General features: G+C 34.3%; 2 protein-coding genes and 2 pseudogenes across 2 annotated transcripts; 1 reads left to right on the forward strand and 3 right to left on the reverse strand.

Annotated features, from left to right (window-relative positions):
* Positions 1 to 5,499: 5,499 nt before the first annotated feature.
* Positions 5,500 to 7,489, forward strand: LOC143585102 (uncharacterized). Its single transcript, XM_077066969.1, has 2 exons — positions 5,500 to 6,448; positions 6,511 to 7,489. The coding sequence occupies exons 1-2, from the start codon at positions 5,550 to 5,552 to the stop codon at positions 6,821 to 6,823; spliced, it is 1,212 nt and encodes a 403-aa protein (XP_076923084.1). The 5' UTR covers positions 5,500 to 5,549; the 3' UTR covers positions 6,824 to 7,489.
* A 2,413-nt stretch (positions 7,490 to 9,902) lies between these two features.
* On the reverse strand, positions 9,903 to 10,513 carry LOC143585103 (dirigent protein 21 pseudogene; annotated as a pseudogene).
* A 6,338-nt stretch (positions 10,514 to 16,851) lies between these two features.
* Positions 16,852 to 17,673, reverse strand: LOC143585111 (uncharacterized). Its single transcript, XM_077066974.1, has one exon. It carries the CDS (start codon positions 17,671 to 17,673, stop codon positions 16,852 to 16,854), a length of 822 nt encoding a protein of 273 aa, XP_076923089.1.
* A 6,862-nt stretch (positions 17,674 to 24,535) lies between these two features.
* Positions 24,536 to 25,112, reverse strand: LOC143585104 (dirigent protein 21 pseudogene; annotated as a pseudogene).
* Between the last annotated feature and the right edge of the window lie 2,712 nt (positions 25,113 to 27,824).

The following is a 27,824-nucleotide window of genomic DNA, read 5'->3' on the forward strand; positions in this document are numbered from 1 at the left end:
AGTTGTTCCTAACCCGCATAAGCCACACCATAACATGGTACGATACAAATCCTCCCCTTTTTAACACAATAGGGAACGACTAAACACCTAATAGATGTTGTTAAACACAAAAAGTTAACATTTGAGCTACCATGACCCATCATATGCATTATGATCGACGAATCACTATTCGGCAAGAAGGTGCCAAAAAGGCTGTACTCCAACAAACTAGGGGCCAAATAAATAACAACCCATGATAGTGATTGGTCAAAATGTGACTACACAATAACCGTATATGATAGTGACTAGTTTGAATCAGGACAACACTGATCCGGACTAGGACCGGTGTTATTTTGCATGTATTATAGCCATTGCTTATCTTTTCATATGATACAGCCAATAAGTATTACACCCATCGGTGATATTTGATGCTTCAATTACCTTTTCTATCATTTTATTAGTCTATTGATAAAGTATAAAATTTGTAACCCATAATAAATAAACAAACGAATAGATTATACAAATCTATCAGACCAATATAAGAGTTTTGTATCGAATCACAATACTTATATTCTTAAAGCATCTAACCATGTTTGATGACTTAATTGAGCAAGTTTTGTATGGTGGTTTAAGAGACGATCAAGGAAGCTTTATGTTTATCATACTATTTTAAGTATAGTACAGGGATGAGATTTTTTTTATCGAATACCGGTACTGTATCAAACCGATGCCGACTAAACACACAATTGGTATCTATCCGTACTGGTATTCGTTTTTCATGCCTTTGGTTTCCGTATTAATTTTCAATGGTATTGGTAACATACCAACAAAATCGGTACACTATTCAGTTTATACTTTCCTCAAATTTCGTTATCAGTATTTCTTGGTACATTAACGTTCTCTGCATCCCTAGTATAGTAAACTATTGTGGTGTTTCCATTGAGAATGAGAAAATATTTATATTACTTATTAGAAAATAAATGATATAATGACACGAACCTAATCATTAATCAAATGGTCTAAAGAAAATAGATAAAAACAAGATTAAAAATCATAGATTTTTGAAAAAGACTTTAATTGTTCAAATCATTATTTTTTCATTCATAATAAACTTTGAATGTAAATATATAGCGTGCAAGCGGGCTAAAAGTTAGTGTGTGTGTGTGTGTGTGTATATATAGGGGAGATTTCAAATGAGAACCCCTTTAAGTTTTAAAATCTCGAAAGAACTCAGTGTAACGATTTTTTTTTTCGAATTTTTTTTACACACGCGTAATATATGTAAGTTACATACACGTAAAAAAATTACCGAATTTTTTACACACCGAGCCGACAATTTACACATGTGTAACGGACGTAAAAGTTAGTGTAACCACTTACATCTTTATTCTCTCTCATACTTTGACTTTTTTGCCAGATTTAATCTCAACCGCATATTCCAATCCACCTAATAAAATGTGTGGCCTAGAATGGAGTTCTTAAGTTCTTACCCATGATTCTCAAAAGATCACTCCTATATATATATATATATATATATATATATATATATATATATATAGTTCATGTGAGAAATCATCTTAATACGAGAAGTGTAAGAAATCATTCCAACCAATCAAAATTTTCTTTTGTTTCTTCATTTAGTTAAATGCAACGGTATAATGGTAAAACATTGTAATTTTTATATTTAGTAAGTATTAATGTGCTTGAAAGTTTTAATTTAACTATTTTTCTAATTTATGAGTTTGTTATTTAAATATAAAAAACACTAACATGTTTTTGGATTTATACGTTTATTATTTAGGACATCAGAATAGTGTTTTTTTTTTTAATTTGGAGTTACTTGTTTATAACATCATTTTCTTTTTTCTAGTTATTAAGATTTTATTGTTTTAATATATAGATATTGTCTAACCAAATTGTTATTTCTCACCTAACGAAACAAAGTTAAGACTGACTTCTTTTTATTAAAAGTATGCTCACAACAATAAATGTATTATTATTAATTTTTTTCTGGTGTTATGTAATGGGTTTCGCCTATATTTTATACTACGTTTACACATTCAACACTTTCACATTCATAAAATGCAAAAAAAAATAAAATTAATTACTAATAAAAACATCAATACATATTTAACTACACACAACTACATTTCTTATTATTTTGATGGTAAAACAATGCTTATTAAATTAACAATGCATGTTGATTCATTTTTTTTGTTATTCGTATTTCATTTCTTATTATTTTGATTCATTTCTTATTCGTAAAACAATGTTTTATTCGTATTTTATTTCTTATTATTTCACACAAAATCCACTACACCATCCTACACATCACCTAAACGCATTCACTTTGAGCAGGTAGATTGTTTTCTTTCCAGTTCTCACAAACATACTTTGTTAAATAGATAATTATGAATAAAGGCACATTACTACTGCAATTGTTTGGTTCACCTCATAGCATTTTATATAATTATCTAATCTTCTTTAATATTGTGTTTTTATCATTATTAAAAGTAAAAATTGGCAGTATAAACAACCACTGTACATTACATTAAATGAAACAAATACATTGAAAATTTAACTTTGGCCAATTTATTAGTTCAAAGTAACACTAAACACCATAAAAGGAACTTGTATAACCAAGTCAACCAATTCTTCAAAACTTTCTGAAAGTCACGAATCAAGTTCTCAATCAACGGGTGATGTCGGTGATCCCGAACTTAGTAAACATAAGTATCTTCATCACTAGCCAACACATAACCAATACACAATTTTCAGATAAAACCCTACACAACTTATAGAATAATCTTACATAACTTATAGAAAAATCCTATACAACGTACTTACACATGCCATAATGTACACTTAAATTAATATCTAAACAGCCTACACAATTTGCAAAAAAAAAAAATACTACACAATGCTCAGTTAATACCTACATAATTTTTAGAAAAACCTTACACAATTTTCAAAAAAATCAAATACCGATATGTAGAAAACCGATACATAGTTTTTAGATAAGCCCTACACAATTTACACGTAGCATAATATATACTTAAATTTATAACTACACATCCTGCACATTATTTTATTCTATTTATTGATATATCGATTTTCATTTATTTATATTTTTTATTTTTCTTATTGTATATTGTTATTTTCTTTATTTGTATACCATATCCATTATTGTTTTTTGTTTATTTTTTTCTTTTACTTTTTTTATTATTTTTTGTGTTTTATTTTGTTTTTAATTTTTAATCACATTAAATATATCAAGATATATTATTCAACATGTAGATTGATTCATATTATAAAAATTGTTGCCTATAAGTCATGCTTTACAATTCTAAATTTTTATGTTTTTGTTGTATAAAAGCATGTGTAGGTTGTGTACACAAACATATTTTGGCAAAACTCCGTAACCACACATACTATGCATTGACAAAATGAAATATATCAAACAAAACATATCATTACAAAAAAACAAGTAATGCATTCTATTTTAGGTATATCATTAAAGTATATGTTTATCATAACAAGGTAGGGATAAACAAATATAATGTATTCTATGTAGGTTTATTATTGTAGTTTATGTTTATAACATCAATGTAGAAAAAAACAACAAATGTATTTTATGTGGGTTTAGCATTAAAGTGTAGGTTAATCATAACATTGTAGGAACACATTGCAACTATGTAGGTTCAACATCAACAAATGATGGTAACTCCATCATGTTTACATGTGTAGAAGTCTGCATATCACGTTGTATAGGAGCTTGTATAGGTAGTCAACTGGTTCAGAGTCAGTGTAGGAGTCTGTGTTTCTTGTGTGGGAATCTGTATTAACAAATGGACTTTTGTAAACTGGTGTTTATTTATTTCAGAGTCAATGGGATTCTGTTTAATATTTATGAGTTTCTATATTTGTTATAACAACGAAATTACATCACTACCCTTTTCTATTAAAATTCACTAAAACATATACCAATTATTACAAAAATGCCATAATCAATGTATGCCTTAAATTAATCTTAATTAAGGGTTAGAAATCAATTCTTGGATTTCTCTTAATAAAATGATTTCTCGTCTGAACCATCCCCTATATATATATGGGAGGGATATTTTGAGAACCATGATGAGTTTTAAGAACTTAAGAACTTCATTCTAGGCCACACATTTAATTAAATGGATTTGAATATGTGGTTGAGATTAAATCTAGCAAAAAAGTCAAAGTAGGAGAGAGAATAAAGATGTAAGTGGTTACACTAACTTTTACGTCCGTTACACATGTGTAAAAAGTTGAATCGGTGCGTAAAAAATTATGTAATTTTTTTACGTCTATGTAACCTACATATATTACGCATGTGCAAAAAAAATTCGAAAAAAAAAATTGTTACACTGAGTTCTTTCGAGTTCTTAAAAATCAAAGGAATTCTCATATGAAATCTCCCTTATATATATATTAGTTCTAATATGATTGGACTTGGCTTTTGCATGGTGGGCTCAAGTTCTATGTGTTAAGTATGTAGGCTTGGATGGATAGAAGGACTTTGAGTAGAGGTGCACCAAAAATCGGCCCGGAACCGGTTGATCGGAAACTGAACCGGACTGATTCACCTATAAATCGGTTTCAGTTAAACCAGTTCCCAAACCGAACCGAACTATCGTTTCGTATAGTGGTTTGGGCTTTTCACAATCAAACCGGTTTAAACCTAGTTAAATTGGTTCTAAATCAAACCGAACCGGTTTAGATCAGTTCGACGTGTTCTATGCTGAAACCGGTTTCTAAATCGAACCGATTTTGGGTCAAATCGGTTTTGACCATGCAAAACCTAAACCGGTTCGGTTTGGGGAAAAATCCCGGTTTTGTACACTGCTATCTTGGAGCATAAGGAGAAGAATTGGACGGTTGTCTAATCGTTTATTATAAAAACTTGGAGAAAGGTTTTGTCCTACTGATTAGTCTCGCTCATATCTTGTTTGTTCTCTTCAATTCTGTCAGCGTTTAGGGTCCATCACATTGATGTCCTGAGTGTATTCGAGAGGTATTTTCTTCTATCAAGCCGTTCTCATTTCCTCTTTTGAGATTCATATGATATGCTAGGGTTTGAGTTTGTATTTATGTTCTTGAGAGTTTTGTTACTAGATAGTTGCCAAAATGTTGAGTTGATGATCTAGATTAGTTTGTATATGGTTCAGATTGTATTTGTTTTCGTCTTTGGTTTATTGTTAAATGGGAGATTGTTTTTGTATTAAGTTTTTGGTTAATAGAGAGAGCAGTATATTTTGTGACACACGGGTTGCTAACATCAACACATCAAGCTTTCCCGTTTAGAAATAAGCCCCGTAGATAAGCCCACTAGTACCAGCCCAGTCTACTCAGGATCAGCCCATATATTAACATGCAAAACAACCCATGACAAATACGTATTGGAGAAACAATTAAACCAAACAACCTGGCCCTTTTTTTTAGGGGGGGGGGGGGGGGGGGGGGGGGCTCGACTGCCTTGGGCCCGACACCCATGGTTTATTGCTCAGAACCTGGAATCCGATAACCAGATCGTTTACACTATGGACAACCCGCAGCACCATTGTCAGTGTCGAATCAATGAGTTGCATGGGAGACGAATCCGGGCATGTTTTCATGGCTGGGTGATTCTCTCCAACCATTCGGACAACGTCCTATGGTCTCTTTGGAACCCACTCACATCTAAGTTGATACCTCTCCCACCTTTGATTTATGAAGAAAAACGCTCTCACGAATGTTGTTTGTCATCTCCTCCAGGTGATCAAGATTCGGTTTTCCTATTAACTACAGTCAATATGTCTACTATTGTTTTCTATAGGCTAGACCGTAAAAGAGAAAAATTAAAGTGGACTGAACTGTCCTATGCTAAACAGCTCCCGAGCATAAGCGGTATAGATCGTTTCCTACAATGCCCAACTTGCTACAATGGTAAAGTATATGCCATGACCTTCGGGCCTTATGATATGTCTGTCATAAACGTTGACATTTTGGTTAAAGGAAAAGAAGACGTGATAAGTCTATTGCCGTTTGTGGAACTCCCTAGCACTTGTTACAATCGTTGTCCTTACTTTAATAGTGCTAAATACTCTCATCGTTTCTTGAAAGGATCATGCACAGAATTGTTTTACATTGTAGTAGATTTTATAATTGAAAAGGGGATTGATTATGTGTATTTGTTTAAACTGGATATCACTAGTATGATGTGGGAGGAAATGATAGACCTCAAAGATGCTATACTTTTTCTAGAACTTTCTAGTGATTACTCAACATGCTACTATAGAAGTGCAGTTGACTCAAGGTTTGGGGGTTATGCACATATCCTTGGTGAGTCGGGAGAAATAATATTCTCATTCCATCCCAAAGATAGAACCATGTCCGTATCTTCTATGCCGTGTCTAGTACGAGAAAGCCAAGCGACTGCATGGGCAATGATTGAATGGAGGTAATTATTTTGTGTACATTTTTTTAGATGGGAATTGTTTTCTTACCATCATATTTTTGTAGGTTAGAAGTTGATCATGTTGAATGTATGCTAGAAGCAGAGGGCAAAGATACTCAGATAGTCTTAAGACCGATTAAGGGTGATGATGATTTTGATGGCACAACAGGTGAATCACACCTGCTCAATATCCCCATTCATATTTTGGACATTATTATGGAGCTATGTATTGGTATCGAATACATGACATTTCGTGCTACAAGCAAACATTGCTATTTAGCAGCACCTTTGATTCAATGGAGCACCAAAACAACACTAAAGAGATTACATATGTACTCGTTAGTTTCACCATGGTTGATGGTGTTAGACAATTATTGAGGCATTATTACCTTTATAGATCCGTTACATGGTGACAAGTATTTTATAAAAACACCTCAAGAACTTAAGGGTAATTACCAGATATATTGCTCTAGGTATGGCTGGTTGTTGATGTATCATATTGATGGACCTATGGTATTTTATAACCCATTCACAAGTAATATCCGTGAGCTTCCAATGGCATCTTACTTGGAAAGCTTTTGTTTCTCGGTACCACCTACTTCCCCTGATTGTATGGTGGTTGGATTAACAAATCATGAGGAATGGCATGTATTCATCCATGTTGTATCTCGGGATTCAACATGGCGTTTTTTTGTTTTTGATTTTCGTGATGATGATCCATATTCTTATCATTTTCCAACATTTAGTGGCCGAGATGTTTATGCCTTGTGTAACAATAAAGGAGTTGACGTTTTTAGAGATATGACTGAAGTTGACTACTCTTGGGAGGTTTTTGTTGACGAAGTCCCAAGAAGTCGTTGCAAATCTCCCACACAATACTTTATGTCAATGTGTGATCAACATATTTTACTAGTTATCGTAAACAATTTTGGAGAATCAGTTGAGGTTTTCAAACTAAAGGAGTCTGAAGAATGGGAGAAAACAAATGGGTTGGGAGAACACATGATTTTTGTTTCCAATACATAATGTATTTGCCTTGAAGCCAAATCATGGTTAGCGGTCGGGTTTTTGGTATTACCTTTCTGTCGGTTGGTTTAAAAAATTTCAAACCATAAACAACGGTTTGCTTTACGGTTTTAAAATTTTCAAACCGTATAAAACCGAACGGTTTTATACGGAACCGAACCGGAACGTAAGATTTCAGTATATTTTGGTTTCTTTTAATAAAATATATTAATACGGAACCGAACTGGAACGTAAGATTTCAGTATATTTGGATTGATCTTATCAATCCAAAACAGGCGCATGATATTTTGCATAAAAAAGTAACATAAAATGGGCGGGTCAAGTAATGGGTCAAAACAAGTTCATAGCAACTTGGGTTTGTTGTATCGTGTTTGTATAATTATTATGCATTCTGACTAAACAGATATATTTCATTTAGCACAAAATAGGTTAAAGGGGTAAAATAGTCATTCTACACAGTCATTCAGAGGTCCAACCAAACAATAGTTACCAATTCAGCACTTACTGGTTTAGAGCCTCTTAATCATTTAGACCTCTTAATGGTTCAGCACTTAATGAATTCAGCACTTGCCAAACAGCCCCTAAATGGTGATTGGTGAACCCATAACGCGAAGTAGTGCAAAAATTGATATCAACCGTTATAATTGGCAGAATCCCGATGACGAGAAAAGGTCTATAAACTTGAGCGAAATTTGAAAGTCTGATAAATATGTTTCAGTTTCTAACTTCCTACGTAAGTTCCTTAATATCCTATGTATGTTCTTGTGATTTAAAATGCTTTATTGGTTACTTATTTGGACTGAAAGCAAGCAACTACTGTATGTAAGTTACGAACTAAATTCGGTCAACATTCCTTTAAACAATACTACAAATAAACAATTAAGGCTAGAATATATAAAACATTCCTGCAAATGAATCAACATCATACATGTGGTTTTTGCAAGATGCAAGTTACTACTTACAACTTACAAGTAAACTATAAAACGTATATCTAACAAGAAAAAAACCTAAATATGTCAACTAACCCAAGTGGTATTCCACAAAAGGAATTTGATGACCGGTTCTATAAAATGCCTCTTGATACGGATAGAATACAATAAAGTTGTGATACTTTTGACAGAAATCAAAGATACGTTATTATCGTTGAGAGTTCACGCCACTTTTAAAATATAGGACTCGATCCTGTGAGAAAAAGTTTTATAGAATATATCATAATTCTTTTCTTGGACCTTTTTGGATGCTTGAGCTAATAAGAGCCACTCATAGAAGAGGTGCACAAAAGACCGAGCTTGGAACCAAACCCCGGTTTTGATCCGGAACCAGGCACGATTTTGAACCGAACCGAACCGTGGGTTGAAATTGTTTCATAATCCTATATTTTGAAATTGCTTAAACCTGAATTGGCTAAATCTCGGTCGTTTCCCCCTCAAAAGACGGGCTGGAACCCGAATCACTTTCACCAAAAACCGGGTTTGATTTTCCATACCCTACCCAATTCCAGTTTCCTAATGAATCGGCTTTGAAAAGGTTGAAATTTGTTTATAATCCTATATTCTGAAACCGGTCAAACCCAAACCATACTGACTAAAACTCGTCTGTTTCCCTCTCAAAAGACGGGTTGAAACCTTAAATCAATTTAATCAAAAACCGGGTTTCACTTTCTAAACCAACCCAATGTTCTAGTTTCCTTCTGAATCGATTCTGACCAAAAGCCCGATTTGTGCACCTCTCTATCCATAAGTATAAATAAAACTATTTTACTTATTTTCAAATTAGAAAAATCCAAAGACTTTATAAACAATATTAAATGTGATAGGGTGTTGATATTCGGATTTTCTAACTAAATGTTAAAATGGTCATTTTAAAACACACATTTGATAAATTTGTTAAATAGACACTCTAACTTAGTGACAGAAACTGTGACGTTCATTTCTATAGTTTATGAAAGTTACGAGCGTAGGTGAAGCTTGAGCAAAACACATAGATCATCCAAGTAAGATAATATAGTCTGGCTAGAGTGGGCAGAGCTTTCCAAATTTGAAGAGTGCGGTAGCCTAAATAAAAGAAGTCGCCGTTCTAAAAAAATATACTCCAGATATATTCTTAAATTATTAATAATTGTTTATTTATTATTTTAAAATAATCAAATAATCTTATTGAATATAAGATTTGTAAAAACTAAGATGAATTGTACAATTGGATTTTAGGGATCAGAGAATTTCTTTTAGAAAATAATTAATTAAATATAAAAGTTTTTATATCTATATTTAAAAAATTGATGGAGTTACGAGTCACGACTCACGACTATATATAATACATGAAAAGCAAGAAAACATATGGTTTCATAATTCACCTAATTGCGTCTATTATTATGAGTCACAAGAAAAAAATTATTAGGAAAGAAAACTACTTATAAGTTATAACATTCTACATATTAGATTTATCATCCAGTAAAGTAGTCAATAATGCAGGACATACACGTTGTACTCAACAATGGTATCACCATTGCTAAGATTGAGAAAATGAGTCTTTGCAAGCGCATACCCACGAGCAAACCGGAAAAGCCCACTTCCACCAACGATCGGCATCTCCCGCACCTGTGAGAACACAGGATTCGTCCCTAATATACTCAAAGTGCTACCATTGTACTTCCCTTCAACAAAAACATAATTCAAAGTCATAAGCAATCGGTTTTCGGTTAAACTAGCAAATGCATATATCCCTTGAGCTCTTCCCACAATCTTGGAATTCAGTTCTGGACCCACAGTCAACGGGTCATCAATCATGACTGTAGCACCAAATGCGGTGCGAGAAGTGTTGGTCGTGGGGGCCTCAGCCACTCGGACAGCGGTGGGGTGGTCACCGGTCACTGTCTCTTGTAAATAGAAGTGGAGATGACTTAGCTTTTCTTTCTTGAAACCAAGTGATTTTAGTGATGATTTTCTTGAGAATTGATCATGGGATTGTGTTTGAAGGAGAGATGAGAATATGAGAAGGATAAAAATGGCAACTTTGTATATTGGGAGAGTTTGGGCCATGATGGAGAGTTTGAGACTAAGGAGAAAGAAAGGTTGTGGAATGGTCTTATGACTTATGGTGTTGGTGTTTGGTCTTTATATAAACAAATAAAATAAGAGTATTAGGTGTGGAAAATTTCATCAATAACCCATTCTTTCCTATATAGCGTTAACAAGGGATTTTAACTATGTTATTATATAGGCACTCTATATTGTTGGTGTTTGGTCTTTATATAAACAAATAAAATAAGAGTATTAGGTGTGGAAAATTTCATCAATAACCCATTCTTTCCTATATAACGTTAACAAGGGATTTTAACTATGTTATTATATAGGCACTCTATATTATTGTTTATGGTTTTTTTATATAGCGTAACTGTATAAGTCTTGATCAAAAGTGAGTTGTTTTCACCAAACTTCTCTACTGGATTATTTTAAAGTAAGTTGCAGTCTTTTTAATTGTGATATGTAAAAAACCTATAGATTTGGTTCATGACCATATCACCGAAAGACGTGTTCTTACTTGAATGTGATTTTGTAATAATATGTTTTGACTTTTAAGACTTGATTAACTCATAACATATAGCTGTTAAATTGAAAACCTTCTGTTGGGAACAAAAGGTAGTACTTTTTAGTAGCAGGCTTAAAATCCAAATACCTGATTAACCTGACCTAAAACATGTATTAATCAAACTCGAATAACTGAATTGTTGGTGATAAAGAACAAGATGACCAGCCGTACTAATAGGAGCCGGAACTCTAACGCGCTAGCGGACTCAAGAAATTTTCTTGCAAGGGTTAGAAATTTTCATAGTTAATTATTGCTATAGACTCACAAGGGTAGATCGGGATTAAAACAATATAACAATACTATTTTTTTTTTCACATGGGTGATTATACTATAATTACTTATTATGCCTACAAAAGCTAAAGTTTACAATATTGGCCTTAACTTAGTTCCCACCAATAACACTTAGACCCTTATACTTGGTAATTCTGTAAAACTTTCAGTATCCCCCGTTAGAGTAAGGAGATCTTTAAGACTCGGCCTGTCTTCACATAATGCGGATTCTTCATTCTAAATTAGATGAGCCTCTTGCTCCTTTTCTTTCTCGTTATTCTTTCATTTTGTGCATTTTTAGCTAAGTAATCAAATACTGCGTGTTCATAACACATGAACCTATTTTTGTCTTTATTTCCTCCTCATACACCTATTCCATGTCGTTTTTCTCCTCTAGCAAAGCCTCTTTCACATCCTCTTATTCTACGGTTTTGATCAACACACCATTTTCTATACAACAATTTTCAAGATGGTTATTTGAGCTTTTCATTACGAGCTTCCCTTGATTATTGTTCTTTGGTTTCTCTTGACTTATGAGGCGTTCATCAGAGGCTATATATTATCTTTCCAGCTGCTAAATGACATTTTGTCAAATTTTGATTATTGCTCGATAGACGCCACGATCTGTAGAATCTTCTTGGAACCAAGATAAGTAATTTCTTTATAATTGCCTTATCTTTAAGAGTAGTATCAAGACTTCCAAATTTGGCTCTTATGCTACAAATTGCTTACAAAGTTACTCACGGTTTGGTTACTCGATCCTTAAAAGTTTGTAGACGTTTTTGCATAACTAGATTTACACCTAGATTCCAAACTTTATTTGAGTCTCACAATTCCTTCATAGTTGAATCTTGTGCTACTCACATTAAGACATCTTCTTGCAATGCTTGGAAGGTCAATTCTTTTGTTATGTTTTTCTTCTTTTGTCTATTGCTTCTTTAGCATCAACTGAGGTTATTCCCATTAAGAAGGCACAATTGGTGTAATTTGTTTCATTAAATCGTGGGCAGGAAGGCGATACGCTCCCTTAAATCCTTGATCCATTTGGCGTGCTTGTAGTAATGAAATTCTTCTATTAACATTTTATTACTTTCCTCGTCAAAGAAATGGAATTAATTGATTAACCATTTTATCAAAATTTGTTTTTGATATCCATTAATGTTATTAATGAGGTAGCTCATTCCCCAAGCAGCCCAAAGTCAGGAACAAGCCCAATTCCCGTTATAACGCCCAAAGGAAGTTACCAAGCCGAATCTGCATGATAGGAAACCAGAAGCCATGAAAAACCAAAATATTAATTTATAAAATTTGAATTTGATGTAACTATTTATTTATATAATTCAGTGGTATTAATTATAATTATAATTATTAATTCATAAATGACTTAGCCCAAGTGCCCATGCCATTAGCTCATCACTCATGAGTCCACGTTCAAGCAAGCTCCAACCCATCTAGATGATTAGAACAAAAAAAAAGAAAGAAAAGAAAAGGGAAAAGAGCAGCCACAAATTCACCCAGGCCAGTCGCGAACAAGAATAGCGAACCAACGACCAAAGAGTAGCGGATGCTCGATTTACAAACTTGAATGGTTTATTAAGTCTTGTTCAATTGATGGTTGAGACAAAGAAACATCTTCCCTTTAAATTGGTGTATTGTTTATTAAAGTTAGCACTCGTGTTACCCATCACAATCACAACGGCTGAGAGATGTTTTTGAGAATGAAGTTTGTGAAGTTCGGTTTGCGTAACCAGATGAATGATGAGAATTTAAGTGCTAGTTTGATTTGTTATATTTGAAAAAGATTTACATTTGTAATGATATTTGACGTATGTTTGTTGATTATCTTTGGATTGATTATTTTTTGTAATTATATTTGACGTGCTTTTCTTGATTATCTTTTCTTATATGACCCGACGTGACCTGAATCGAACCAATTTTTTTATAAGGCAGTAGACAAACGACTTCTACAAATTTCAGCACCCCATAAAAGATATCCTAGGTCACCCACTGAATACAACATGCATTGTCATATTTACTTTCTAATCATAAGGATCTCAGAAATTTACACACGAAAGGTTCAAGACAATGACGCATGAAGAAGTCATTACGTCCATACGGCTCAAGGCTTTTATAGTTAGATCAGTGGTTAAGTAGAAAAGGGCTCGTAGTGTAGGGTAACAAGTCAACCATTTTACTTATCCAATAAGTTTATGGAATCAAAATTGCAGTTACAATAAATAGGAATTACCGAATTAGACTCCTACTTAAAAGACACTTAAAAAGATAAAATTATATACGTTAACTCAAAGATAAATGGGCAAACTGAAAATGTGCATTGTTCAAAATCTCTTGATTTGGTAAAGCCAAAAGTTTGATAAGATAAATAAAGTTGTTACAAAAACCGTTACCAAAAACTTTTAGCTATACAAATAGTCGTAACCATATGATAACTTACGGTAATTCGGAAACGACAATATTGTAGGATTTTACAAGTGGTTCAAGCTTAAGGTTAACTAGGATTATCGATCACTATTCGCTAATTAAGGTATGTATAATAAATGAATTTAACTACATGTATATGATTTTGTATCTGTTTACATTTATTATGGTTTTGCGAACCTCAACACTCAGCATACTCTAGGAGTTAGTTTCCATGTTCGTTACCTTTCAATTTGTAGGATTATGCATGGCTGATTTGACGTGCTTACAGTGACGGATCCAGGAATTTTTTCCAGTGGTTTCACTATTTTTAGATGCTCTAATTTTGTACGACTGGATATAAAAATTTTCGAGTCGGTTCGAAGGTTTGGCCCGGTTTAACTAATCGGGCATATAAGTAACAAAAAAACAAGCTTCGTCATAGAAAGGAAAACATATATAAAATTGATACGATTTTCACTACCTACAGCTATTCTCTACTTGAAGACGATGATTGAATGTTTGACGGTTCACTTTGGAAATATCTCTTAATATTCATAATGCCTACAAATTAAATTTAAACATCACTAATTGTACAATTCAAATAACAAATTTCAACATAATCATTCTAATTCTAATTTCAATAAATAAACAAAAATACTAGAAACAAAACATCAAAATAAGTACCTCACTGTTAAGGAATCTGAAGACAAGTAAACTTGTTAAAAAAATAAAAAGAAAGAAAGAAAAAAAAGAATAAAACTAAAGCGGGAAGATGGAATGGCGAACTGGTTTAAAATATAAGCAAAAGAAAGAGAGAATAAATCCTAATGGAAGATGCTGGAAGAGTGGAGTAAAACAGAAAGAAAGTAAAAATAATAATTGTATCAAAAGAAACTAGAAGGGAGGAGTCTCGAACCTAGGTTTACTGAATTTAAAGGGGGGGACTTTATCACTATACCATAATTTCATTTTATTTATCTATTCACTCTTAAAATATATATGGGTTCACTCTCATAATTTATATAGGTATACTATATAAATTTCAAAACTCGGTAGGTTCCCGTGAACCCATTCGAAATTTGTTTATTTATTGTTCTACTAGGGTTTTCGAAAGACATTGGTCTACTAGGTAAAGAAATTGGTCTACTAGATTTTCGAAAGGCATCTGACTTTGTAGTTTGGGGGCCCTCAGAGGAGTTTAAATTGTCCATGCTTTCTTCATTGGAAGTTGCAACATCAATAGGATTGTGATCATCCTGAGTTGCTCCTGTTGAACCAGCTAGGCTCGATGCCTCAACATTAACGGTGGGTTCACTGGTGAAGTTAGGATAATTAGGATCCTCACTAGGTGTTTGCATCGATCTACTAGCTATATCATCTTCAGTATCAACAACAACAGGGCTTTCAAGATTATCAGTGGTCCTATTAAAGTTACCATCATCCTTGGATCCCTCCCCATCATCATTGGGCAAAATATTTTCAATCTCGGAGTTCTTAATTGAAAAACAATCATCAAAAAAATTTAAACTATTTAAGTTTTCATTGTTTGACAAATCACTTTTATCTATGAGAGGAAAAATGTTTTCATAGGATTTGACATCCTTGAGAGGAAAATAGTTTTCATAGAATTTAACATCTCTTGAGAAAAATATAGATCTGTCATCAAGTGATAGAAGTTTATACCCTTTTTTGTCAAAAGAATAACCTATAAAAATGCATTTGGAAGCTCTACTTTCAAATTTTGATTTTGGATTTAAATTTGTAGCAAAACAAAACAACCAAAAACTCTGAGATGTAAAAGGGGAGGTTTTTTTCCAAATAACAATTCAAAAGGTGTCTTTCCATTTAGCACTGAGGAGGGGGTCCTGTTAATTAGATAGGTGGCAGTTAGCACACATTCAGACCAAAGGTTTAACGGAACTCTACTTTGAAATAACAATGATCTAGCAACATTTAGTAAGTGTCTATGTTTACTCTCAATAATTCCATTTTGTTGAGGAGTGTAAACACATGTAGTTTGATGAAGTATTCCATTGGTTTTTAAAAATAACTCAAATTCCTTGTTTACAAACTCGGTGCCATTATCGGTTCTAAAACATTTTATGTCATTTCCAAACTGATTTTTTAAGAGTTTGACAAAGCATTGAGTATTATGAAAAACTTCATCCTTAGACTTAAGCATGTAAATCCAAACACATCTCGAATAGTCATCCACAATTGTTAAGAAATATTTGTACCCATCCCTGCTAGTGACCCTGAGCGGACCCCATAAATCAAGGTGAATTAAATCTCCTACAGTTTTGGATTTATGTTCACTTAAAGGAAACGGTTCTCTGGTTTGTTTAGCCCTATGACAAGTCTCACAAGGTATAGGTTTATTTGTTTGTTTAAGGTTAAGACTCAAATCTTGTTTTAAAACATTCAGCACTTGGTGAGATGGATGACCAAACCTAGCATGCCATAAGTCTAGATTTTCATTAGTAGGACCTAAGCTGTTATCACACATGAAAGTACCTGGAACATGGTTCCCGAAGTAATACAGGCCATTCACCTGTTTACCAGTTATCAGTACCTTCGTGCGGGCTAGGTCCTGAATTAAACAACTGAATTCATTAAAGCAGCATCCTAATTTGTTATCTTTAGCCAGTTTATGCACAGAAAGCAGGTTAACACAGTATTCAGGGACAACAAGAACATCACATAAAATAACTCCCTCGGCAATTTTAAGTTTACCAATAGAGGTGATTTTGGCTTTGGTTCCATTAGGGTGATCAATTGACATGCCATAGTTAGACACATCGTTATGTGTCGGACACAACCATGTGTTGATTGGCTCCAGAGTCGATTATCCACCCCTTTGGATTGTTATTGCTAAAATTTATAGTTCCAGAAAAAAGGGACCCACAACTAGTGAATCGATAATTACCTGCCATATTGCAGCTTCCTTGGTCCACATTGGTAGGTTCGTTAATTAATGACATAAGCTTGGCAAACTGGTCAGTAGTAAACTGCTGAGGAATGCTAAGATTTTTTTGAAGATTCATTAGTAGCACAATTACTTTTAACCTTCATTTTACTCTTATAGTTTGAAGGATACCCAACTATTTCATAGCATCATTCAACCGAGTGGCCCAGTTATTACAATTTGTGCACTTTAAGTGAGCATTTTTTGAAATGGGTTTTTTTGAATTGTTAATTTTTGCAACAAAAGCAGCTGGTTGAACATTGGATGAATCTATTCCCCTATGAGATTCTTCTCCAGAGATAAGCGCAAAGGCAGCCTTTACAAAGGGTAAAGGATCTTTTGCTAGTATAGAAGATCTCAAGGGCTGATAGCAATCATCCAAACCCATTAAAAATTGCATTAAGCGGATATTTTGATTGAACTTTGTTGTTTTTTTCTCAGCATCACAAATACAATGAGGTAATTCACTAAGAGAGTCAAATTGCCTCCATAGGGAGGTCAATTTGTGATAGTATTCTGAAACGTTTAAGCTATTTTGTTTTAGAAAACAGATTTGTTGATGCAATTTGAAAATAACTGAACCATCAATTTTTGAGTAAGTTTCTTTTAGTTCATTCCACACTTCAGATGCATTCTTTGAAAAAATTTGACCAACGAACAGATCCTCTGAAATAGAATTGAGTATCCAAGATATAACTACAGAGTTGCATCTATCCCATTGTCGGGCTAAGACCACATTAGTAGTTGATTTTAGACAAGTTTTATCAACAAAACCAAATTTGTTTATAACATTCAACGCAAGTTCCATAGCATTAGCCCAAACAATATAATTTTCAGTTCCTGTTAGTTTGATACTAAGGATTGTCAAAACACCAGTGTCACTAGCATGCAAATATAACGGGTCACCAAAGTCAAGACTACTGATCAAGGTCACAAAAGCATCTTTGTCATTAGACATTTCTTATCTCACACACAATATATATTGTTTAAAATAACCGGAAATACGTGAGCACACTTAAAACACAAATATAAAACGCAGCGGAAAAATTGCAGGATTACTGTTGGACAACAGCACATGAGATGTTCAAATGATTAAGCACGTATACCCTAGAATTCCTGATGCACAAAGAACAGGGGATGTCTCTCCCTGTTTGTAATAGCCAAATACTGGTCCACTAACCCAGTCACAAATGCCTAAATGCAATAAAAAACAAAGCAAGAGATAAGGATTAGAAACTCTCACAGTGATTGCTCCGGCGAATAGAACTCGTATCCTTTTATTGGGGATACAAGAAATTCAGTTTGGGTGATTAACTCCCAATTAGTGATTATAATTGATCACACTTTGTTACCTTGGACCAATGAACACTAGAGACAAATTTAGGACAATAACAAACCCTAGATTTAGGGTTATGGCGCAGCAATACTTCAACGTTTCTCCGCTTCCTATAACAAGCCAGCCCCTTCTTATCAAAGTAACGATGATAATCCACAAGCCGAGTAGTCAGCCTTAAGAGAATCAAAAAATCGATTCTCTGGTAACAGTTAACTATTGAATCGACTAAGGCACAAGAAATCAGAGTAGGTAAGCACTTGGCTCTGATGCCATGTAAACTTTTGAGGATTAAATACTCGAATCTGATTTACAATGAAAAAGCAGGTTCAAACGAACCCTAGAAACAGCAGCAAATACAACCCAAAACTTCAGAGATTGTAATCGTGAATAGTGGCAGTTGTATGCCTTCACATATCTATGAAGATGATGCAGCAGATTGATTGTTATGGATAAATATGCACCTAGCCAGAGTCGAATGCTTTTGAGATGAAAGAGACAAAGTGAATGTAATTGTCTTTTTGTGTGTTGCCTTTGATTTAGTATTGCCTCCAATATAATAAAGCCCTTGATAGAGATGGTACAGCAAGACTCCAGCATATCCTTTTGACTTTTATTTTAAGAAAATATCTCACAAAATAAAGACATTATTAGAATTAATATAAAAGATATTTTAAAATTAAATTGAACATATTTCAACAGAACAAGTATCTGGCAAACTATTCGTAGGTAAAGTGCCAGTCAGTAATCCGCCACTAATGATTCGTCGATAATTTGTCAAAAAAATCATTTGTGGATGATGCAACAAAAGTTGTCGGTGAACTGTCGCTAATTAGTCTATCAGCGATCCATTGGTATAATCCGTGAGAAATTTGTTGCAAATCAGATTCCCGGCCAGGGTCATATTTGTATCGACCATTCACCAACGGATTTCCCTCGTAGAATCCTTTACCGACAGATTACCCACAGCCATATTTTTATCGACCAATTCACCAACAGATTTCCCTCATAGCATCCTTTACCGATAGATTAGTATTACCAATGGATAGGGCCGTATGTGTGATACTTCTTTTTGTTTGCAGCGTATATAGAATTTATTTATGAATACTTGTATTCAAAATACAGTTTTGTTTATTATATTTAGAGGCACACATACATGGAACACAATCACTTATTTAGAATAAGTAAATGATACAGAAAATAAGCAACACTTACAAATGGATCCATAATACATAAAATGGGGAGATATGTGCATCAAATTGCAACTATTCTTATGTGTCGCAAGAACAAAACTGAGTATTTCATGTCTATATATTAAAATATACGTCATTATTAATTTATTTTAGTTTACTTGTTCTTGCTTGCATTAAAATAGACACACTAGCTTTGATGCACTGATCAATAACGTAGCACCAAATCCGGTGCTTTGATCTGAATATTAAAAGGATAAATAGGGCATGTATGTATTTAGGGGGAGTCTGGGCCATGATAAATGGTGTTATGCTGGTCGTGTGTGGTAAGTGTTAGATGTATGAAAAACGACATTGTAACTCATACTTTCTTTTACTATAGATAGGGAGAGTTTGGCCCGTAATCATATCTTTTGAAAGGCCAAATTTAATTTAAAAAAAAAAAAGAAAACACTAAGGACCTCAAGCCCAAGCAAGTAGAAATTGTGTTTTTTTTTTCTTTTGAGTTGGTGAACGAATGTCAACGTATCCTCCATTCATGTTTGTTTTTGAAAATTAACAAGTCAATGCTTGTTTCTTGCATGTTCACTTACTAAATGCTTATTTTCTTATTATTTTCCCATTTTTTTTCTCCCACCTCACGATGTGAATAGTGTTTTAAAAACCGTTTTATAAAAGCCGGAAATATGAGTTAAACCGGATATTGAGCGACTTGCCGATACGTTTTAGCCTGGTAAACCGGACGAACAGTTTTTAATTTGAACTGCTGATATTATCGTTAATACTGGTTTATACCTTCGTCTTGGTTTAAGCCCAAGGTAAATTTTACTGTTTAGATTTTTGGCCAAAAACTTTTAGCGGCCCATATTTACCTTCAATTAAAAGTTGCAACCTAGCAGCCTTTCCTATACTGTCGAAATGATCTTCTTTAACATGGTGGTTTTTCCTATACTATGAAATCATATACTTTTAGATTATTTCTTTTAGTTGAAATTGTATTTTAGTGAAGGGTAACTAATCAACTTGGTTGAACCGTTCAGTACAACACGTCGTACTGTCTCTTAGCTCAACCCAATAAAGTTCAAAAACCGTTTTTTTTTAAATTGATGTGACTAGGGTACTTCCAAGAACATAATGCTTTAAAACAAAGTAAAATATTATAAGTTATTAAGTTACTTATCTTAGTTGCTTTAACTTTTCTAAACTTGAAAGCACATGCCGTGACTATAATCTCGTATTTTGTTTATTTTGATATTTGATAAACAAACAATTAAGAGCACTGACAATGAGAAACTCTAAAACCATTTCCACATGATTTCTAGGATCTGCCTTTTGAACGACTAAGAGGACACGATGGCATAAAAAAAAGGCAAATTGGATTATAATAATTGCAATTAATTCAGTTGACCAATAATAATTCTAATTTAAAAATAGTTATCACTGGTCCCAACTTTCACACAATTTGTTTTCATTGGACCTCCGTTAAAAAAAAACTTAACAGCGTTTTTTTTCCAAATTTCAAACTGACATTTTATGGCTTTTGATCGGAATGAAGATACAAGTTGTTTGATGTAAAACTTACATCAAAACAGTGGTCCAAACAACTAAAGGATGCTTCAATTCTGGAGTTTAAACTTTTAATTAACAAAAATCAAGTTGTGGAGCACCGTCTCGAGTTAAGTTTTACATCAATCGATTCGTATTCTCATTACGATCAAAAGCCCTAAAACATCAATTTGAAATTTGGAAATAACCTAACGTCGTTAAGTTTTTTTTAACGAGGGTCCACTGAAAACACATAGCGTGAAAGTTGGGACCGGTGACAGTTATATTCTAAGTTGGGATTGTTATCGGCCAATTGTATTAAGTTGGTATAATTAAAATTCAATTTGCCTAAAAAAATTGTCCTTAACAGGAGTATTGACGGATCATCAAGATTGATTTGTGTCTCAATCATCATAAGATAACGACATGTTTAATCTTGAAAGTGATCCATAAAATCACATCAAAGTATCTCAAAATCATCAATCTATATCCAATTAATCATCAATTCATCCAAACAAACAGATACAGATCTTTAATCAATCAAATTTTGACTTGAGCATAAATGGTTTTAACCTCGAGTGTTTTTCATTTACATCTTAAGAGTAATTAGGTTTTGGAATTCAACTGACCGCAATTGGTTTTTAACCTTGAACATGATTCATATACGTAATGTACGATAAACCATTATTGTATAGTAACTCACCCCTATATATGTGTGTGCGTGCGCGCGCGCGTATGCATGGAAAGGGTTTGATCATAAAAGAAAGGTCAACATGGTTGGTTAGTCCTCAAGTGTGATGTGTGTTAACCAGACCGAATGCACGGATTTGAGTCCCTGGCTAGCCGGTTTTGTTAGAAAAATGATCTTCAAATTACAGTCAAAATTATTTTAGTGATAAGTGCAATTTGCACCCCTGTGATTGGGGCCAAATACAACATGCAATCATACCTTCAAATTTGGCCCTTACACTATTAGCTAATTTAGGTTGATGGGCTTTGGTACATGACTTATTGCATAATGTATCGTATAATCATCCTTTATATATAATTAGTCAACTTATTTTAGTATTTACTTTGCAGTTGTACATAAGCAAAACATTGAAAATCGCTTTCTATTTCTACCCATCCCGGAGATTCATCCTATATTCCTATATATTAATCGAGTCAAATTATTCCAGTAAATAACATAATCGTGGATAGGAAACTCCATTAGTGACCTACCCCAATTTATTGTAGAAATTTTCGGGATCAATGATTGGACCATGCAAACTAGAAATAATTTTTCTTGGATAAAGGAACAGATTACTCGATCTATTTCCATATCGCTCATGATATATATAATAACTCGTACACCCATTTCAAATGCATATCCCATTTTTGCACAGCAGGGTTATGAAAATCCACGAGAAGCGACTGGACGTATTGTATGCGCCAATTGCCATTTAGCTAATAAACCGGTGGATATTGAGGTTCCGCAAGCGGTACTTCCAGATAAAACTAGCTCACATGGTAGAGATGCAAGCCTCTAGATTGAAGGCTTTGGGCTTGATCTCAAGCAAAGGGGAAATTTGTGTAATTTAAGAGTGAATAGGATTAAACATCGGATGTTAAAAAAAAAACCTTAATTGAGTATTTAATTGTCTTAAATTGGATGTTTTGTATCATCTATTACTTATCTGATCTATTTGAGTATATGATTCTTTTGTTGATAAAGTAGAGATGGCAATATAAATGGGTTGGGTTGGATTTGGGTGATGGGTTTTGGGTCATGATAGATTTTATAAATAGAGGGTTAGGATGGGTGTGGCTCAAGATGGGTAAAGTTAATCCCTCTTAACCCAATTGAAGGTTAAAATACAAAGGGTTTCAAAAACCCCTAAAAAATTCAAAAACACTAATAAAAAAATAATAACTCAAAATATAAATCAAAAACGGAAAAAGTAAAATAACCAAAATGTTTCCCCCGTCGTCCTCGTTCATTAAACACCCCCCCCCCCCGGTTTTGTATCGGTTCAGGTTCAATTGTTTCGGGGGTTTTTTTTGGTTCGTTTTTGTTTTTTTTTTCATTTCGGTCTGTTTTGGTATATGTTCGGTTTCGATTTCTTGGTTTCTATTCGGTTTCGTGGGTTTTGTTTGAAATAAAATTGGATGAAGCTTGCTTTAGTTCAATCTAACCTATAAACAAACCCATTCTAACCCATAACCAAATGTCATTGGCATTTCCCCAACCTATCTTGACCTCCTTGGAAAATTCTTTTGATCTATCTTGACTCATTCCAATTTTAAAAGTTATCCATATTGACCCAAATATTTGGATTTGTTTTGATTGCAATTTGCTTATGCTATCATTTGCTATTATATTAACTATTACCCGATTTATACTTGTTCAGATTCTACTTCAGGGGTGCTTGGGATTGCTTATTTTAAGCAACTTATGACTTATTAACTTTTGAAAAAGTTAGGTGTTTGGTATTGTATGCTATTATGAGAGGATAAGTTAATAAGTAACAAAGTTGTAACTTATAAACTTATGAGAAAAGTTATAAGGAGGTAAAATAAGGAATCTCAAACACCCCCTTCATGTCTATACTGTATCCTTGAAATCATTTTATTCTTTTTAATTTCCACTGTTCTAATTAGGGATGAACAACTTAACTGCAATAACCGTTAACTGAACCATAACTGAAGTAACTACAGAACTGATTTTAACCGAAACTGACATAACTGGTGGGTTGATTTAATGAATTTTCGAAAATCACCAAATGTGGGTTGGTTTTGCTTAAACATAATTCCAAACCTACCATAACCGAAACGTCTCATTCATTTAACCGATAATATGTTTGGGATTAACTTCCACCAAACATATTGTCGGATTTTTGGCTCAACGTTTGTTATCAAATTAACTTAAATTTCATTTTTGGATTATATAATGTCCTTTTTTTTAAAATACTTGGTATTTATACCGTGGATTATATATATTTTGTGGGGTTATCTCATGTCGTTTTTTAATATTTGGTACCAAACTTTTAAGTCCAATTACATTATTTTGGTTACGGTTAACTGATCCATAACTGATTTTCTATCACATTAAAAACTGATTAACCGAAACCGCCATAACACATCGATTTTGGTTATGGTTATCCATTAATGGTTATGGGTTTGGTCCAAAACCGACCCATGCACACCTATTTCAAATAAACTGGAATTAGCCTTGCATATATGACTTTTATAATTTGTTGCTAGACATAAAAATACAGCCTTCAAAGTGGTGAAAGGATTTTCTAGTCAACATCTGCAATTTAGAGATAAATTAATAAGCTTAAGATCATCTCCAACGTTCCAATGCAATGCAATGTAATAATCACTGAGGGCCGTCTAATACGGGTGATAGAAAGAGGAGAGAGCGAGGAGGGATCGTTGGCTGTTGAGGAGCCTGCGAAGAATAGTGAGAACAGAGGAGAGAATGGTCGCTTGTTGGTTTTTTAACCAGGCACGCAGGGCCGGGTGCCAACATGGAATCACGCGTGAAGCTCTGCCTAAGTGTTTATGTAGTTTGGTAATTAATTAAAGTTCGGTAATAAACTAACACAACATTTATCGAAGTGATGATGCAATTAGAAAAAATTTCATTCAGTTGAACAAATGATGCATTTAAACATGAATTGACGAGGATAAAAGAAATGATAAGAGTTTTTATTATTCTCACGCTTATAGGTTAAAGTCTTATATTGCTGCCAACATCACGTAAACAATCAATAATGTAGGACATATGCATTGTACTCAACAATGGCATTACCAGTGCTAGCATTGCGAGCATAAGTCTTTGCAACCACATACCCACGTACAAATCGAAAGAGACCACTTCCACCAACAATCGGCATCTCTCTCACAGACGAAAACAAAGCATTTGACCCTAATATGCTCAAAGTGCTACCATTGTACTTTCCTTCGGTGAAAACATAATTCAAAGCCATTAGCAATCGGGCCTCATTTAAACCATCGAACGCATATATCCCTTGTGCTCTTCCCACAACCTTTGAGGTTGGTTCAGGACCTGCTGTCAATAGGTCACCAATTACGGCGGTAATACCAAAGAAGGTACTGGAGGTGTTGCTCGTGGTGCCTCAGCCACCGGACCACGGTGGGGTGGTCACCACTGATTATGTCATGGAAATAGAAGTGAATGTGAGTTAGTTTTTCTTTCTTGAAACCAAGTGACTTTGATGACAATTTTCTTGAAAATTGATGGGATTGTGCTTGAAGGAGAGATGAGATTATGAAAAGGGTAAAAATGATGGTTTTGTATTTGGGGAGAGTTTGATTCATGATGGAGAGTTGAAATGAAGTGAGAGGGTTGTGAAATAGTGGTAGGGTTTGGTCTTATATATGGACATAAAAAGTGTTACGTGCGCCCTGCTTGTGGTGCGCGCATATAATCTATATATGTGTGAACCCTCGGGTGGGCAAAAGTGAAATTGCACTAATTTTGACGTTATTTTATTAATCTTGTGAAAATAACGTTAAAAGTGGCGGAAGTTTAATCAGGCATCATGTGGTGGCGTTGATAGCCAAAAGACAAGGGTACATGCACCAATCGGCCGGTGTGCCGATGGTTGAGTGTTATGTGCCTTATGTCCAAGGCTTGATGCAAAACTACTATCGAGCCGGGGGTCTCACCGGAAGCAATCTCTCTATTCCTACGGGGTAGAGGTAAGACTGTCTACATCTTACCCTCCTTAGACCCTACCATAGCTTTGCTATTGGTGGGATATACTGAGTATGATAATGATGATGATAAAAAGTGTTACGTGTGGAGAAGTATATCAGTAACCTATACTTACTAGTTACCATGGTGGGGAACTGGGGATATCAACTATCCATGCATATTATGTGGTGAAGGATTCATAATTTTTATTTAGTGAGCAAAAAACGAGCCGTTAAAATGGTTTTGATCTTGCTGAAAAACGATTATTTTCATACTATGTCGTAATTGAGGGGGGGAAAAGAAAGAAACAAAGAAAAAAGCAAAGAATTCCGCTATAAAACAAACTACATTTTTCACATTACATCATAGATTAGAATTAGTCAACTAGGCACAATATTATCTATTTTTATATAATGTAAAAAACTCAAAGAAATTATCTTTTCTGTAAACTCATTAATTGTTGGAATTATTTGATCAACTAACTTTATTTTTATATGAATGTCAACTTCTAAGTTATGATGTCAAGTTCAAGACATGGATGCGTTAACAAGAAATAATTATCGCGTGTCTCATATGATGAATTTTTTTATCCATTTTAACATTTTCTCTCATTATCATAACCACGTCTTTACCGGTTCTTTTTATTCACATCCATCTTTGTTTCTTTAACAAATTATTATAAGGCAAAACAGAAAAATGTTTATGACCATAATATTATCGATCAGTTTGGTGGTGCCACGGTGAAAGGAAAAACAATGAGGGGTGAAGGTGGGTGGTGGTGGAGGTGGCTGGTTGGGTGGTACTGGTAATGGCGGTTAGGTGTTTTCTTTGAGAGGAAAAATGAAATGATTATGTGAGACCAGTAAACTTTTGAAGAAAAAATGGCACATAAGCATGGGCACATCATCAAAATATTGACAGAGTTAGTGTCCCATTAGTTTGAGGAGTGCCAAAATATGATAAGATGAAAGTAAAACCCAAAATGTTACAGTATCCCCTATTTTTAGGAATTTCGTCCCGAAATTAGAGAATAACTATAGCGAACAGATGAGGATACTTTTCCTTCATTTGATCTTCACATTCCCAAGTAAACTCAGCTCCTTGCTTTGATTCTCAGCGCACCTTGACTAACGGTATATGACTACGCTTAGTGACTTTATCTTTATGATCCATGATCTCAACGGGTCTTTCAACGAAATGCATGGTCTCATCGATACGAACTTCATCGAGAGGTATTTGGAAATTACCCTCGGCAAGACACTTCTTCAAATTCGAAACATGGAATACCGGATGAACATTTGAGAGTTCAGATGGAAGATCAAGTTTTTAAGCAACAGGACCAACACGATCAATGAGTTCAAAAGGACCAACGAAACGAAGAGATAACTTCCCTTTCTTTCCAAATCTCACAACACCTTTCCATGGAGATACTTTGAGTAGAACACGATCACCAACATTAAACTCGAGAGGTTTCCTACGCTTATCCGCATAACTCTTTTGACGACTACGAGCATCGAGTAGATTTTGGCGGATTTGAGCAATACGATCAGTCGTTTCTTGAACTAACTCCGGACCAGTAACTTGAGATTCTCCAACTTCATTCCAACAAATATGAGAACGACATTTGCGGCCATAAAGAGCTTCGAAAGGTGCCATACCAATGCTAGAGTGAAGCTGTTGTTGTACCAAAACTCAATAAGCGGTAGATAAATATCCCAATTGACCCCAAAATCGAGGACACATGAGTGAAGCATATCTTGTAGGGTTTGAATCATACACTCAGATTGACCATCAGATTGCGGATGATAAGCAGTACTAAGATCCAAACGAGTTCCCAAAGCGGATTGGAGAGACTTCCAAAAACGAGAAGTGAAACGACCATCTCTATCGGAGATAATGGTTAATGGAGTTCCATGATGACAAACAATCCTTTCAATGTAGATACGCGCCAATCGATCAACTATTAATACATTTCCTTGATGGGAATGGAATGAGTAGACTTCGTCAAACGGTCGATGATTACTCAAATAGTATCATGTTGCTTTCGGGTAGAACGAAGCTTAGTAATAAAGTCCACATCAATATCTTTCCACTTCCATACGAAAAGGGAGCTTGCTCGAGCAAACCATAAGGTCGATGGTGCTCGGCTTTGACTTTAGAGCAAGTGAGACATTTCGCAACGTATAGAGCAATGCCTTTCTTCATTCCGGGCCACCAAAAGATGAAACAAAGATCGGCGTAGATTTTATCAGCACTGGGATGTAGGGAATATCATGACTTATGAGCCTTGTCCATTATGAATGTGTGAAGGTCATCACGATCGAGAATCCATAAGC

The sequence above is a fragment of the Bidens hawaiensis genome, unplaced genomic scaffold (assembly GCF_021521415.1).
Source record: "Bidens hawaiensis isolate Kalapana, Puna unplaced genomic scaffold, B.hawaiensis_p1.1 tig00033563_1, whole genome shotgun sequence".
In the NCBI taxonomy this organism is placed as follows: Eukaryota; Viridiplantae; Streptophyta; class Magnoliopsida; order Asterales; family Asteraceae; genus Bidens; species Bidens hawaiensis.